This window comes from Corvus cornix, chromosome 2, assembly GCF_000738735.6.
Source record: "Corvus cornix cornix isolate S_Up_H32 chromosome 2, ASM73873v5, whole genome shotgun sequence".
In the NCBI taxonomy this organism is placed as follows: Eukaryota; Metazoa; Chordata; class Aves; order Passeriformes; family Corvidae; genus Corvus; species Corvus cornix.
Window position 1 is genome coordinate 141,307,695 of NC_046333.1, and position 16,640 is coordinate 141,324,334.

General features: G+C 42.1%; 1 protein-coding gene across 1 annotated transcript in view; it reads left to right on the forward strand.

Annotated features, from left to right (window-relative positions):
* The window catches only part of DEPTOR (DEP domain containing MTOR interacting protein), a 54,356-nt gene that overhangs the window by 11,717 nt on the left and 25,999 nt on the right, over window positions 1–16,640 (forward strand). The window contains exons 5-6 of the mRNA XM_039569846.1: window positions 12,646–12,831; window positions 13,462–13,596. Coding sequence (XP_039425780.1) covers window positions 12,646–12,831; window positions 13,462–13,596 — 321 coding nt within the window. The remainder of the gene's footprint in view (window positions 1–12,645; window positions 12,832–13,461; window positions 13,597–16,640) is intronic.

Sequence of the window (16,640 nt, forward strand, 5' to 3'; positions counted from 1 at the left end):
CAACTGGATATGATCTGAACTTTGAAGGTTCATGTAATGCTGGCTTCCTCTAAGAAGGGAGCTCGAAATGAGAACTTCCAATACAAAATTAGGGATATAAACTGTAAAATGGTAGGAGTGGTATTCTCTCCCTGGCACCCTCCCACTCATCTTACCGAGTTCTAGATCCAATTAAAAAACTAAAGAAAGATATTTTTCTGTGTCTTAGTACTGTAAATTCATTTCACCATACTGTGCTTCCTTTGTTTTGTCTCTCATCAGCAGTACCAAAATGTTACTTGACACTAATTGGCATCCTTGTTGGCAAGAACCAGCAGAAAAACTCCACTGAACAGGAGTGGAGAATAAAACATTTCCTGTTCTAAAGGCAATCTTTTCCTTGCAGTATTGTTTGATATCCACAATACAGAATGAAATAAAGCTTGCTGTATTGTTCTTACGAAGTATTTATTACCCCACCTAATGCCATGGAAAGTAATAGAAACTGTTGCATCAAGTTGCCAATCTCAGTAGTAATTTTCCAGCCACAACCAAATTATGCAATTCATTTTTACTAATACTGACTTTCATTTCAATTACTCAGAGAAGCTCTATTCTGCAGCTGAGGCACTGTATTCAAAATGGCTTCCTGACACATTTTTCTTCACTTTAATTGGTCAGACACAAGCCAGGTTTCACACAGGAAACAAACACCGATGCTAATTTTGAAAAGGAAAACAGTGGTTTAAGAGGAGTTGTATAAACGTTGTAAAAGCATCAAATTCTCAGTTTTAAAATAATCTTCCTGATCTCTTTAGACATATGTAACTACACACATTTCCCCTGCTGTGCGTGAAATGATGAAATGTACTTAAGCGCTGAATTGCTTCTTGCCAAAATCTCACTGGCCCACACAAATCACTGAGATTAGCTCCACTGGTTGGAGCCTGGTGCTAATAATGCAAAGTTGTGGGTTTGATCCCCATATGGGCCATTCACTTAAGAGTTGGACTCGATGATCCTTGTGGGTCCTTTCCAACTCAGAATATTCTGTGATTCTGTGAAATCATAACCCACAAACCACCATTTTCACAAATAGGACCCAGATTTCCTTTTCTTTGAATTGGTACCCCCATGTAATATGGAATAAACATTGTACATTTCTTGAAGGCATGTGTTGGGATTGTAGTTGCCAGTAGTTACTTGGCGTTTGTGAGCACTGATGGCCTTCATCCAGAATATAGGAATAAAGATTGTGGGAAGAATTATAAATTTGGTGATGCACATACACTAAAGGCAGGGACAAAAGGTGTACAGAACACATTTCTCAGCTGTAGAAAAGCCCGTTTCTAATATGGTGAGGTATGTACAGCTTGGAAATATTAATAGATAAAAGATCCAGGAGACTGGATCTTTCTTAGTTCTTCTTCAAATGGACATGGTGGGGCAGATTAGCTACTGTGGTCAAGATTCACATGCAGCAGGAGAAGAAGATGGGCTGGGGGCAGACAGAGGACAATGGGAGCATCCACACATAGTCAGCCCTTTCTCAGTCTGGAAAACAGAGATACTGAGATGTTCAAGGATGAAAGAGGGTATTCACAGAGCTCTTTATGGAGTTATTTTTGGCTCATACTTGTTTATGGCCCTTGCTGCAGAACTTACCTTGCAGCTGCATGCGCCACAACAGCAGAGTGCTGCTGATATGATAGGCAGAGCCTTCCTGTCCTCCTCCAAGGACTCATTGGGTATGGAAGCTTGAGGGATGGAGAAACATCTGCCTGCCTTGCAGAAATTTTTAAAGTCTGGGATCTCCAGTAATAAATAGTTTAAATTTTAAAATCTGGTTAATACTGTTAAGAGAAACCAATGCTGTCTTAGGATAGCATCTACAACTTGCAAGATGAATATTTGCATTTCCTTCATGGCAGCAACCAAACCTTAGCACATTTATGAATACTTTTCAATATATTGTAGAATGTAAACACACAGGGATTGCTTTGTACCACAGACGATACAGTGTGTACCATTGAGCCTGCAAAAAATGGGGGTCTGAGCAGCAGAACTCCTCATGCCAGATAACATTCTGTCTCTTTTGTTGCTGTGGTTTCCCAAGCTGCTTGGACCTTCAAGTTCATGTGCTTGGTGTAATTTCTTCCCTGGCATCCCCCCAGCACCTTCCCTGAGCAGTGACCACAGCACAGTTCAGCACGAAGCGTTTTGCGTGGCTGTGCACTCTATTCCAGGGGGTTGGGATCCAGATTCCCAGGCTCAGACCAGCAGCAGAATAGGTGTGCTGAGTTCTCAAAAGGTTTTGGTTTCCTGAATGACTGAGGGGTGGAAGAGTCTCTTTTGGAGATGACAGGCTAGCACTTTCTTTGAAACACCTGGTCTGCCTAGACCAGTGAAGCCTTTGATACTGTTTCCCGTGGCATTCTCCTGCAGAAACTGTATTCCCGTGGTGTGGATGGGTGCACTCTTCACTAGGTAAGAGCTGGCTGGATGGCCCGGCCTGGAGTATTCCCCAGGGCTTGGTATTGGGGCCAGGGCTCATTACTGGGGCTAGTCCTCTTAATTATCTTTATTAAGGAGATCTTTTTCAAGGGATCAAGGGCAGAAAAGGTGATGTTGCAGATGACAAGAAGTTGATTGGGAGTGTTGATCTTCTGGAAGGTAGGAGGGCTCTACAGAGGGATCTGGACAGTCTGGATTGATGGGCCAGGGCCAGTGGTATGAGGTTCGACAAGGGAAGTGCTGCGTCCTGCACTCGAGTCATAACAGCCCCATGCAAGGAACCCCATCCAATGCTCCAGGCTTGGAGATGAGTGGTTGGAAAGCTGCCCATTGGAAAAGGAGCTGGGGGTGCTGGTTGACAGCAGCTGAACATGATCCAGTGTGTGTGCCCAGGTGGCCAAGAAGGCCAATGGCATCCTGGCCTGTATCAGAAATTGTGGCCAGCAGGACCAAGGCAGGGATTGTCCCCCTGTACTTGGCACTGCTGAGGCCGCATCTCAGATCCTGTGTCCAGTTCTGGGCCCCTCTGTACATCAGAGACACTGAGGGGCTGGAGCGAGTCCAGAGAAGGGCAACGGAGCTGGGGAAGGGTCTGGAACACCAGTCTGATGAGGAGCAGCTGAGGGAGCTGGGGGTGTTTGGTCTGGGGAAAAGGAGGCTCAGGAGAGACCTTATCGCTCTGTACAGCTCCCTGAAAGGAGACTGTAGCCAGGTGGGAGTTGGTCTCTTCTCTCAGGTAGCAAATGACAGGGCAAGAGGAAAAGGCCTCAGGTTGCACCAGGGCAAGTTTAGGTTGGATATTATGAAAAATTTCTTCACAGAAAGGGTTGTCTAGAATTGGAACAGGCTGCCCAGGGAAGTGGTGGAGTCACCATCCCTAGAAGTATTTAAAAGATGTGCAGATGTGACACTTAAGGACATGGGTTAGTGGTGAACTTGGCAGTGTCAGGTTAATGGTTGAGCTTCAGGATCTTAGAGGTCTTTTCCAACCTAAACAATTTTATGATTTTGTCAGCACTAGGATTTTATGATGGTAATAAATAGGTGGTAAGATGCCTTAGGCATCATGATATTAGTATCTTTGGCCTCCACCCTCCTTTAAAATACCTTTCAACTTTAAAAACTTTTGTTGACATAATTGCACTTGGTCAGACCTGGTGTGTTCAGGGTAGACACATGTTCTGGTGGTTTAGCACAGAAGCAGGTGCTTATCTGCTTTCAAGAGTTAATCTTTTATCAGCAAACTCCACTGTGCAAATTACTTTCAGAGATGAAAACAAACACTTTGTCGTGACTTAGTGAGAACAGTAAATGTTGACATGTGCTGTGTCTCTGTCTCTGCAGGAAAGTCTTATGTCTATTTTAATTTTCCCTATTCTTTGCAAAGACTCTGTACATTTATACGGCAGAATTTCCTTTGTGAAGATGATCAGTGCATTTAGTTTTAAGTATCAAGACACATGATGCAATTGAAAGTTTGTTATAATTGTGGGAGTTGATTAAATATCTTACAAAGCATTATTTCTCTTGCTTTTGTGGAAAACCTTTCCTTCTCTTCTAAAATTGCTGTGAATAATGAAGTATGTGCTGCTATATTTACCTTAGATGTCCAACTGCTTAAGATTAGCTGATTATGATTCACTTAAAAAGTGAAAACTTGCCATGTATGTTAAATATACACTTCCTTAAATCAAGATTTCTCTTTGGAACCCCTTTCTTGGAAATATCAACTCCAGATAGCATTTACAAGTATCATTGAAGCATACCGTAAATCCTTGACTTAACTGATCATAGGCTTTCTCCTCCAAAATTAACACATATATTTTTTAACACAATTTTTCTAGTTGATCTGAAACCTGAATCACATCAGCCCTTGGATATTTCCAAGCTTTCATTTTGCTAAAAACTATAAAACATCACATTTTTACAGATGATGTATATTTATCAGTAAAACACAAGCCTTCAGTTAGTCTGTGATGTCCTGCAATACAATTTTGTTTTTATTGTTAAGTCCTGTTTCCCCTGTGCTGATGCCAGGCAGAAGCACTCAGTTGTTTGTGTGGCAGCTCTTCCCTGGCAGTTTCCATCCGTAGGGGCAGCAACCTCACCCATGGTAATTCAGCTGCTTATCCTAAATCTGGAGACCACTTTGCATATTTTTCATGATTTTGCCCTTGTAAGAAGTCAAAGAATAAGAACTTTGTATGTAGTTGTATAAACTCCCAGCTCCTTGGTCTGTCAGCTTCTCATTGTGCTCTTCTTGCGGTTGTCTTTATCTACAGCAGGAATGGATTTGGTTTTTGAAAGAGCCACATACTCTATGCTTTATGTAAATAACATATGAAAAATTCTTTTCATATTAACTATTGAATTCTATTTTTCTGACAGAGAATGGGTTTCAACAAAATGGGTTTGCAACAAAAAAAATGAGATACCCAGATGGGCCTTTTCATCTTCTGCTTCCCTTGCCACAGACTGTACTTCCCATACTTTATTTGGAAGCAAAGAAAAGCAGTTGGCTATGTTCTGTAAACTTACTAAATTAAAGATGATAAATCCTCATATACAGACCAAAAAGACTGCTGAAATGTGTGTGATTCAACACTGGCTTTTCATGCTAGAGTAAGTAATGTGTATTTGAAAATAGACTGCAAATAGATGGCAAACTGGCTGGAAAGACAAAATGTATATAGAAACACTTATCTGCATACCTATTTTAAGGCAGGAGAAATAACATGTTAATGCACTGATCAGAACATACCACTTTAATAAGAACAGGATACTCTGAATTTCAGTTCCCAAGGAACTTTTGACAGTTTTCTACTGTAATCCTGATGCTTTAAAGACAGTATAAAAGTTGTCTAGACCTTTTTTGGACTACATGAATATACTACAGTTCATTGATATAGCTCAGAAAGCCCTCCCTATTTATAGCTCAGAGAGCTGTAGTTATAGCACAGCTTTATTTTTCTGGACCTACTTACAGTTCCAGGACCTATTTATTTCTGGACATACTTGCTGACTTTACCCTTAGTAGGATGAGCTGGAACAGCTCTCTGGATTTTGTATTTCAGGGCCAGAATCTGCCTTGCAGTTTTATAGGAGGGGAGCAGTGGAAGCAGGAGAAGTTCAAGCTTAGACCCACAGTCTGTTCAAAGTGAATTCCTTGTAATCCAAATAAGAAAAAAATACAATTTGGTAGAGCTGCACTGCTGAGAGTTTAACGTGATGGCTGAATACATGCACAGGTGGGCTTATCTACAGTCTGCATAGCATATAAACATTCATAAAAGGTGGAAATGCAAGTGTTGTGTTTACACAGTGCAGGGAATGCAAGACCCAAGATCCAGGGCCCTGTGCTCACTAAACATCTGTAGTCTCTCTCCCTGGATTTGTGGGAGATCCAAGCAGGTGGAATTCATCAATGTGTAAAAGGAAACTCATCTGAATAGGTGCCATTATTAAAATGCATTGCAGTGCCAGATTAGCAGAAAAACAGGAAGGCTTTGAGAGGAGTGGGAGAAGCATTGTCCAGTGCTGAATAAAGTGCCAGTTACTCTCCTCCAGCCACACGTGTGTCGGTGCAAGGCAGGAGTGGATGAGGGGCAGCACGGGAGTGGCTGGGTCGTGTGGCAGAGATGGGCAGCATGGGGTGAGGACTGGCCGAAAGCTGCGCAGCCGCCCTGCGCGGGTCTCAGCAGCTGTTGGTGTTTGCCAAGTCCACGGACTCCCCACTGCTCTGTGAAAGCCAAAGTGGACACACACTTCCACTGTTTCTCTGGCAAGGCATCAAAACTGGGCTGGCCAAAGGCCTGAGGCACAGAGGAGGCTGGCTCATCAAGCTGTGTGCTATCCATAGAGAGAGGCATTTTTTTAAGGAACCAGTATTTTATGTGTTGATTTGTTTCCTTCCCTGTTAAACACTGGTTCTGCTTTGGAGAGGGGAGCAAGAAAGCAAAATGTCATGGAATGAGAGCCAGACCCTTCCCTGGGCACACTTTGGGTGCAGGTGGAAGCAGCTCCAGCTGTGTTCTCCTTCAGATAATCCCCCAGCCCCTGCCGGCCCCTGCAGCCTGTCAGTGTATGTTTCATCATCCTGCGTTTGTTCTTGGCGTGACATCAGCTCTTTTGGGGTAATATCCTGCTACTCCAGAGGTCAGAACTGGTATGGTCATCTGTGACTTGCTATATGAAGGCACAGACTATTGCAGCCAGTAATAGTGAAGGTCTGGAATGATCTTCTACAACTTCCGACTGCATTTCACATCATTTTAATAGAGGAAACTACCTCATTAAAAGATAAAGTATACTTTTGAATAGACTCGGCTGCTGCCTTGTGCAGTGGAAGGCTTGGAAATGTGTTGTGCACTGCTGGAAAGAGTTCAGTGCTGCTTTTGTCTTTAAGTGGAGAAAGATATGACATACCCACACTGAAAAATCCATACACTCTGCTCATGTTTTATAACCTCTTCCTCTTAACCCTAGCACAAGCACACTCTCACACAAACAAACAAGCACACACTTCAATGTGTCCTCTGCTCTCTTGAGAAAAGCTGCTCATCTGGCTCCTGGTGGAACTTTGATCTCCTTCCTCCTGCTCCCTCAACATGGAACAGCCGTTCCCTGGCTCCAGCCACAAGCTTGCTTGGTGACAGCATTTGTTTCTGGGGACATGCAGAGCAGCTGGAGTGCCTCACTGGATGTGTCCTACTGGGGACTGCAGCTCTCAGCTGGTAGAAAGCATTAATCACCGCGGTGGAGATGTACACAGATTATCAGTGCTAAAAATCATGGGAAATTGAAGTGGTGGGAGGGATTTGGGGGAAAAACCAGTTATGAAAATGGCCTGATTTTTCAGGCATGAGTCATACCATTTATTAAAATAGGCTTTTGTACTTTCTAAAGCTTCCTCAGTTCTATGAAATCAGTGTAGAGCTAATATTTCTGTCTCTGCTGTGCATCAGCCTCTTTGAAAAAGTGGAAAAGGCTGTTTGAGCTCCATGCAGATCCTGGGATTTTATGTCAGAATCAGAAGCCGAAAGAAGATTTGCATGGATGTTACTATTTATATTTTATGTATCTGAACAGAAACTGTGAAGCAGCCAGGCACAGGAAGCACCAAAGCTGCAATATTAAGTGCTCCCAAACAGAGAAAATCCAAAATAAATATTCTGATTTTTTTCATCTTAACAGTAACATAAATAGTGAATGACCAGCTAAAACCCTTGCCAATGAAATTTGCAAACTCTAGGGATTGATGAGGCAGTAAACAAATAATTGAACTCTATCAATTAAATGGTCATTACCCCAAAAGAGATGGGGGTTTTGTATAGCTAATGGTATAACTACAAGGCAATACGTCTAGGAACTGAGAATACAGGCTCCACTCGTTGCTGTGGAGCAGTGCTGTGCAGGGAAAGGAAGGTATGCGGGGCACAAATTATTTCTATTTTATTCCATTTGTGCAGTACAGTGCAGTAGTAACTGTGAGCCTGATATGTACAAAAAGAAAAACAGCCAGTAAGAAAAGGGGAATGAGGTTGTAATTTTGGGCATGCAGTTCAGATAAGTGGGTCTTTAGGAAAGATAAAGAAATTCTGAAGAGAATTCAAGGAAGGCTAAAAAAAGGTCAGAATTTAGGGGGTAGTATTTATTCAGGTGATAAAAGATATGTTTGAGAGTTGGCTTCATCTCTTCACAGACTTCTTTGCAAAGATTTTTGACCAGATTGTACATAACTTTCTAATGAAGGTGTGACAAAATCCAGGGATTAGCAGCTAAAGTTAAGCAAATTCAGCTTTGAGTTAAATCTTTATTGTCTGGCAGGGCAAATGACTGAAGGCTTGAATAGCTTGTAAAGGGAAGAGTGAAGTGGTCAATAAATGCTTTAAAGTATAAGTAAACTAATTTTTTTGTAAGATTAAAAGATAGTTGTTAAACTTTGTTTCTGGGAGAAATTTTGTGGCCTGTGTATGTGGGAGGTTAGACTGGTGAGTTGTGACCGTACTTCCAAAGATTGACATCGATGAGTATATGTTAGCGTTGGTGCCTTTCCTTCCAGGACCATAAATGCTCTTGTGTGCTTTTATGGTTTTGGAGGTTGCCAGTCACCATATTTTTACTTTACTCTGTTTGGTACATTTCTTTCTGTTGCATAAGGTGCACATTGTAACACAAACATGTTGCCACCTGAACAGCCATGAATTAAATTGGAACGAGAAACATGAATTCACCCCACCTTGCTCTTTGCATCGCCCTCATAATGTACAAATACAGGTCCTGACGCTCGTCAGCCATGGCTTGACTGTTAAAGTGAAATGGGTGCCAGTTTGCTTTCTATGCTGCACTGTGAAGAGCAGTGAACTAATTGAGGAATAGTAATGTCAATCCCTATCTAGAGCAGCAGCTTCCATGAGAGGTACAGATACCTGGAGCAAGAGCCTTGTGAGCTGCCGCAAGTTTATCTGCTACTGCCTCTGAGTCAACACCCAGAGGTAACAACCTCTAAATTACCTTTAAAGAAACCGCTCCTGGGCAAATCTGTGCAACCCTCTCAGCATTCTGCCATCGGTTTGGAAAAGCTTTTCACTCCTGCTTTCCTCTGCTGCTTGCAGCAAAATGTGAGCTGCTAAAGCAGTTGAGCTGAGCACCCGTGACTGCACCTGTACCTCACAGCCAGCAGCTTCCAGTGCAACAAACCCAACCTTCTGTGTGTGCCCTGCATCCGGCATTCACATAGTTGGGATTTACCAAGGACAAGGGCATGTGTAGATTCTCCTGGTTCTTGCTGAAAGTCAGCCACTGCACCTGAGGAGAGCTTTCAGAGGCAGCCAGCTTCCACATCTGCCTCCCCCTCCTCAACCTCTTCCTTCTGATCTGTGGTCTGGAAATCCCCTTTTCCACACCTTTCCAGATACACTCATCCTTAGGCTGAGTCACAGCCTGGACATTTAATCACAAATCACGAATAAGTCAGATGATTTAAAAAAAAAAAAAAAAAGGAGCTCCATGAGGCACAGAATTAATTTTGGCTAGAGATTTTATTTGATGATGTATGCATAAGGAGACAGTCTGAGCTATTCTACTCCTATTTATATTTTTAACTTCTTTTTAAATATGTAAAAAATTACATGATGCTACAAGCACATGATATGTGAACTATCCTTAGAAATGAGGAGGTTAAAATATGAAAGTCAAGGAGCACGGCAAATTCTATACTGATGCTGCATGTCATAAGCATTTTGGTTGCAAACTCTTTGTTGTGTAAATCATATACAAATATTCTCCGACACACAGTCATTGGACTTAGCTTTTCCAGTTGCACTCATTTATTGTATAAAAATTTACCTTTCTATGGACTGAAGTAGTTACAGCAGAGATTAATGACCTCAATGGAAAACCTAAGCTTTGCTGCTTTAAGTATATAAATAAGACAATATTTCAGTCAAAACAAGTATTGTTATTCTAAAATATGTTCAGTATCTTGGCATAAAAATGTTTACATTATCTAGTTTCACGGTCAGTAATTCCCGAATTTCAGAGTGCTTGACAATGTCTGCAGCACGAGTGTGTGTTTGTCTCTGATTATCGTAATTTCTGAGTACTGTCAGAGCACTTCAGTTAATGACACAAACAACAGAATAATTTTAGTTAAAAACTGTGGTGTCATAATATTTAACTTGACTCAGAAACCATACTGGTATTTCTTACACTGAATGGTTGTCCACAGCAGTTCTCTTTCCAAGGGAGCATTTGTGGAGCCCTCTTTGATTTAAGATTATGAATCACAGTAGTGCTGAATAAGTAGAGCTTGCCTTTTTCAGACTGAGTTTGAGATGGCCTCAAATTAAAAAAAAAATTGTCTTTAAATTAGGTTATTCTAATAATGTGGTAAGATATTGATAGATATTGCTACTTTTACTTATTATGTCAGTGATCTTAAAATGAAACTGGTAGCTGTGAACACCTACATACTAACTCTGCCTCTGGTAGCAAATCCTTTGGGGGATGTAGGCAAATCTCCAAATCTCTCCTCCTCTACTTCCATTCTTCAAAAATAGTGACTGTTAGTAAGTGTTGTTTAATAGTAGTGCATATGATACGTATCCAAAACGGGGAGCACAGCAGCAGTGTGTACCTGCACTAAGTAACGTGTCAGAACACAGTAACGAGTTAACTTGCAATGCTAAATTGGACTTAACAAAGCCATTTTGCATCCCTGAGGACACAGTAGATTCAGCAACAAAATGAAGCAGACAAAAGCTAAGTGGCTTTTGCCACTTTTCCATCTTTTCCGTGTTTTCCATCTTTTTGACAGAACCAGGCAATCTAAGGGATGCCTTACAGCCTGCGCCGCGTGACTCTGGGGCAGATGGCCTGTGTGGCAGCTTGGGCACAAGCATGTGCAGTTCAGAGAAATCCTGTGTCTTGATTATTCCTTGTGTCCCAGAGGCAGAAGTCCATTTGTACAGACAGTGGCCTCTCTTACAGTGGCCCAGGCTGGCAAGGGACATGCTTCTTTTCAAGATGACCTCATAAGGCAGTTTCTGCATCCACATAGAAGATGGTGCCTTGAGGATCATATCTAGGACTGGCATCTTTATTGTCTGAGTGACTTGACATACCTGGAGAAGGTGATGGCTTTTTCCTCTTTGAGGTTATTTCTTCAGCTCACAAACATCAGATGGCTTACTGGCAGTTTACGTGTAAATACAGCCTATTTTGCAAGGTTGTAATGTGTAGTGTAGTTTTGTGGGGTCCATGAAGAATAACCTGAGACACAAGGAGGTGTTAAGAAGGGATGAGAGCAAGAAAGACTGGGTTGGGGATGAGAATGAAAGGAAAGCAGGCCAGCAGGGCTCCAGGCTCTGGGCCTTGCGTATCACCTTGGACTCTGCTGGTTTTTGGAACCCATATGTTGGGCAGAGCAAAAGCTCTGTGTCTGCAGTAGGAGGCCGAGTGACTGAGTCATGTAATCCTAGATTTGACTGACCTCAGTGCATGCCTGTGTTGTTGTTTATACTTTACACATAAATATCTATAGCCCACCAGTTCTTACGAGTGAGTATTGCAAGAAATGTAATTTATAAACTAGAAAAATCCAGAATTTGGATTCTTCATTGAAAAGGTCAACTGTGGGAAATTATTTCTGTGGAACGTGATCACAGAAGCTGGGTGAAAATGGAGAAGAATGCTGCCAAACACCTACTGCAGCTATTTTAGATGCTGCAGTAGTGATGCAGAGAGTACTCCAGAAGGCTTTCCTGCAATCAGGACCTGCAGGAGTCAGAGCACTTTCAGGACCTGGCACAGAGCTCCATCCAACTACTGCGTTTTTCATCGCTGTTAAGACGCAGCATCGGTGGCAGCAAACACGCAGACATTACAGTGATGTTGCACTCTGGGGGTAGGTTTGGCGCTCCTACTCTGACACCAGCAGCCTGGGATTTGTTCTCAGTGTCAAAACAGGTTGTGATTAAGATTTTTGTTCATTATGTAAGAAATTATTTTTGGCCAGGTGCCTGTTCCCAAACCTTGTGTATCTGTGCGAAGGAGGGAAGTGGCCTGCAGGAAATGTCAGGGACATGGTATCTGTGGTGAACAAGACAAGAGGAAATACACAGGTCTTGATTCTTTGCTGCCCTGTAGCTCTGAATAAGGTAGTTGGACAGAGCTCCCGGGGCTGATCTAGACTGATGAATTTACGCAAAACTGGACATAAGGAGCTAAGTCTGGTCTGTAGTGAGCAGCAGCAGCAGGCAGCATACAGAAGAAGCATGCATGGAGGTGGACCATTATGCAACCTGTCATGGAGAGGTGAATACTTCTATTTCCACTTGGCAATAAAAAGTGCATGTCATTAATCAAAGTGGTGTAAAAGATTCTTTGCAGCATTTGCCACTACAATTCCTACTTTGTTACTGTTGCTGTAAAGGGTGTATACTTCACATGTGTAAAGTATACACCCATGTGAAGCCATCCATGTGAAGCTGACCACCTTCCTCCTCTTTCTGAATCTGCACAGGGGAAGAGGAGAGCCCTGAGCTTTGCTTCCTTACAGCAAGGTCTGTAGTGCACAGGTTGCACATAGGTAGGCTTGGATTTCTTTCTGTGCCTACCAGGCACAGACATTCTATCCATTTCTTTTCCTAGTGTCCAACAAGCACCATTTTATGGACAGCAGTTTGCTCTACCAGTGCAGAATGAATTTCCGCCGGCGGCGGCGATTAATGGAGCTCCTCACTGAGAAATCTCGCTTGATGCCAGAAAGCCATGACAGCCCATTTTGCCTGCGCAAACAGAATCATGACAACAGGAAACACACCAGTTTTCTCTCAGGTGATTCATTAATTATACTGCTGTATGTAGAGTGACTCTGTGGAATATTAAAAAATTGGTTTTGGACAAGGGGTTTCAATGTTAGAAAAAAATGCAGGGCTGAGTATTATGTGTCCCTGTTCATAGGGATTGTCCATTCACTCAGTTTACCAAACCTATAGCTCCCTGGGGTGTCTCTGTATCAAGGGCATTTCAGATGCTGATCAAAATTTGGTGTCCATGTTCAAACCGAACAGGTTAAGTTGACCAAACTCAAAGTAATTTGTCATACATTCTATGTGAAATTTTCAAGAAGATTAAAAGTGAGGGGAAGGGACCCTGCAGAATTTGTGTACAGCAATATCTAGTAAGAACTGAAAGAAGGGAAAGGAAAACTGGAAAAACCTAGTTCCCTATATTAAAATGCCTCTTAGAAAACACTGCAGTGGGAGCAGTTCAGCCGTCCTGTTAGTGACAGTATTACTCTCATGCAGTGACTCTGCTAACAGTGTAGGACACACTAACCCATTCCCAGTGTTGTCAGTGAAAGCATGACAAGCAAAAGTTGATGCTTTTCTAAAAAGAAACAGGGAAATGGCTTAATAACTGGTACGAGCTCCCTTTCTCTCTTTGTTTTCTCTCTGCTTGTAGTGAGTCCCACCAAGGAGATAAAGATTGTGTCGGCAGTGCGGAGGAGCAGCATGAGTAGCTGTGGCAGCAGCGGGTACTTCAGCAGTAGCCCAACGCTCAGCAGCAGCCCCCCCGTGCTCTGCAACCCCAAATCTGGTGAGCACCAGCATGGCTTATGATGCACAGCAGCCAGAGTGTGGACATCTCTTTGGGAGAAGGCTATGTGAAGAATGCCAATCATCACGCCTAAGCTTATGTTTCCAAGAATATATTAAAAATTCACAGTGTCACAGGTTTTGTAGGTCAGAGGGAATTACTAGCCTGAAGTCCTGTTGAACACAAGCCAGATTTCTGCCTCCAGTAATCTCTGCATCAAGTCCATAATTGTGGTTTGAGCTGCAGTTTATCTCTTAGGAGGACATGCAGTCAGAGGCCTAGATTTGCCTCTTCAGTGCCAAGCTCTGAACTGGTTCAAATCTCCTCCTAGAGACATTCCTTAGGTGCAAGTCAGAGGTGAGTTTAACTATGCAGTGACCACTTGAGCTGCCATGAAATAACACTTCTCAGAAAACAGTAGCCTCTAAAAAAACCTGAGGCAGCATTGTTTCAGCCTGTTAGAGACCATTCGAACATTTTCATTTGTTTTAAGTCTTACACTGGTCTGTTCAGAAGGTAGAAGTAGCGTTGAAGCTTATTTTCCTTTTGAAAGGATTTCCTATCCCATGCCGGAAGGTTAAACACACCCATTCTTCCACAGTTCGCTTAAAATTGTTTCTTACTGTACATCTGGAAAGGGAAAAACAGACCAAGATAGATATTGTTTCAGCCTCTCTGTTTCCCTCAGAAACAGCCCTGAATATCAAACAGAGCCCCTGCTGCCCTTTGAGTTCCTTGTTATTTCAAATTCACAAGGTCTCTGCCAGTAGTGTGGGGAGTACTGTACACTGGGGTAAGGCTTCAATGGATGTGTGTAATCTTTGCTTTCAGAAGGATGCTGGCATTTGAAGTGATTACAAGAGAGTGCCTCAAGCACTAGGTGAATGCTGTTCAAAACATTGACCATTTACTTCAGAGATGAGTGAACTAAAGTGCATATCATTCCTGCTGTGCAGAGTGGCCATCAGAAGGGGAAGGATATTTTCCTTCTCTCTCCTGTTAGCACATTTCCTTCCCTCTGCTTAAGCTTTGCTGGGAATTCAGTATGAAGCTCTGAACTAAAATAATTGGAAGGACTCAGTAGGATTATATGCTCAGAAGCCATAACCCTCTCCAGCAGCCTGGGAAATGCTGTCAGTTCTAGTGGCCATCGCATCCTCGGAATGTGTTGTTGGGTGTTCAGCACCACCTTCCAATATGCTCACACCTTTATGCGGGGGGCTTGCCCCTGTATAGAGGGTATACAGTATCATGTTTTGGCCGAATATCTCTCAGGTATACATTCCAGAAATGCTCTGGTAGCTTTTGTATGGGGAGCTGTTTGTCCCCAGTACATTAATTACATCCTGGAAAATTTTCTGGGACAGATAAAACAGCATTCATGTGCTATCCATAAATGTGTCTGTTATCTGAAGTATGCCAACTATTCTGTTCATTTATGGTTCTGATTTTATATGAAGTGTCAGCCCATGAGTAGTGAGAACAAGTTTATTTTAATGCAGCTGATTACACAACACTGGAAGAAAAACAATAGGCTGATGTTGCTCTTGCATAAATTTTTTAGAAGAAATTTTCCCTTAGGACTGGTTCTCAAACTCTGAATAGCTTTAACAGACTCATATTTGAAAGAAGACAGCAATGGGCTTATAAACTGATTTTTAAGAAGTATACAGTTACTGGCAATGTAGGGTTATTTCTCCCAGAGCCGAAGTACAGATCCACATGTCAGTTCACATAGGTTAACATAAGGCTGTCAGATGTAAATGTTATGAGGAATTCTTAATCCTCTGATGACTATAAAGAGACTTTGTTCACAAATAGCTTCCTGCTATCCAGACCCTGAGCTGTTGCTGAACTACATGCTAATAAACAAAAGGCAGAGGTGTATTTATTGTCAGACAAGCTCTCTTGCAGGCAAGCACTTAAAAAACACCCAGGTCATGACTTGACCAATCATGTAGAAAAACAATCATCAAACAAAAAAAAATTTCAGGAGGTATAATGAAGGGAGGCACATAAGGGAGCCCTGCATGGATGATTTACCTGATTCTGACTTGTCAAATGAGCACAATCGTTCAGTTTTCTAACATTGACCAGACAGGCTCTGCGAAGTGTAACACTGGCTAAATGACAGTTTGTCAAAATGCATGGGAAAGTAAAAAAAAGGTATTGATTTGTCTGCTAGAATTCTCCCTGTTCCCATGAATCTCATAAAGAAACTCAAGAATGTCTTCAAATACCATCTGTGAGAAATTTTGTCTCCCACCTGTGACTGAAAAGACAGACATTGTCAAAATTATTTACCACTAAAAGAAAAACAGACATAATTTTAAGGGTGAAGCAGGCAAATAGGGTGAACAGCATATATTTTTATGTTGTCCTCTGTATCGTGAAGCATTTATGGAAAGATAAAAAATGATACACAGGATGGTATTGTTTTGCTTTGGCAGAACTTTAGATTTACTTTGTTCAGAGGAAAATTATGCCATTATATAGGAAGGCAATAGGGACCTGCAGAAACTTACTGGTATTTCCTTTCATTTAAAATCCCAGACACCTGTAGGTTACCTAGTCTGTCCCTGGATAAGATGGGAGTTATAGGTCTGTGCCTACAGCTGCAGAAATGTCTTGAGATAATTACTCACCTGAACAGGATTTTCTTGCTACTTAATTCTGTGATTCAAACCCGACTCAGATGAAATCGCAGAGAGCACCCAACAAGTACACAGTAACCTGGGAAGGAAAGCTGCTCCATGCCAGGAAGGTTGGTTGCTTGTTTCAACACTGGATGCAGGAAAAGCCACTTCTGATTTTTGTGATAGTGTTTAGGGGATTTTGATTGCAGGCAACAAAGTCTGTTGGCTAAATGCCCCAATTTTCCAAAGATCTCATCATTTATACTTGGAGTTATTCTGCAGGCTTTTCCTTGGTTCTCTTACTAATTTCAAGCAAGTCTGCAAGAACTGAAAGCATGAATGGGAAGTGGGGCCAAAAAAGAGGTATACTGACACTGTATCTTATTTATTAGGGGAAACTCCAGAGGA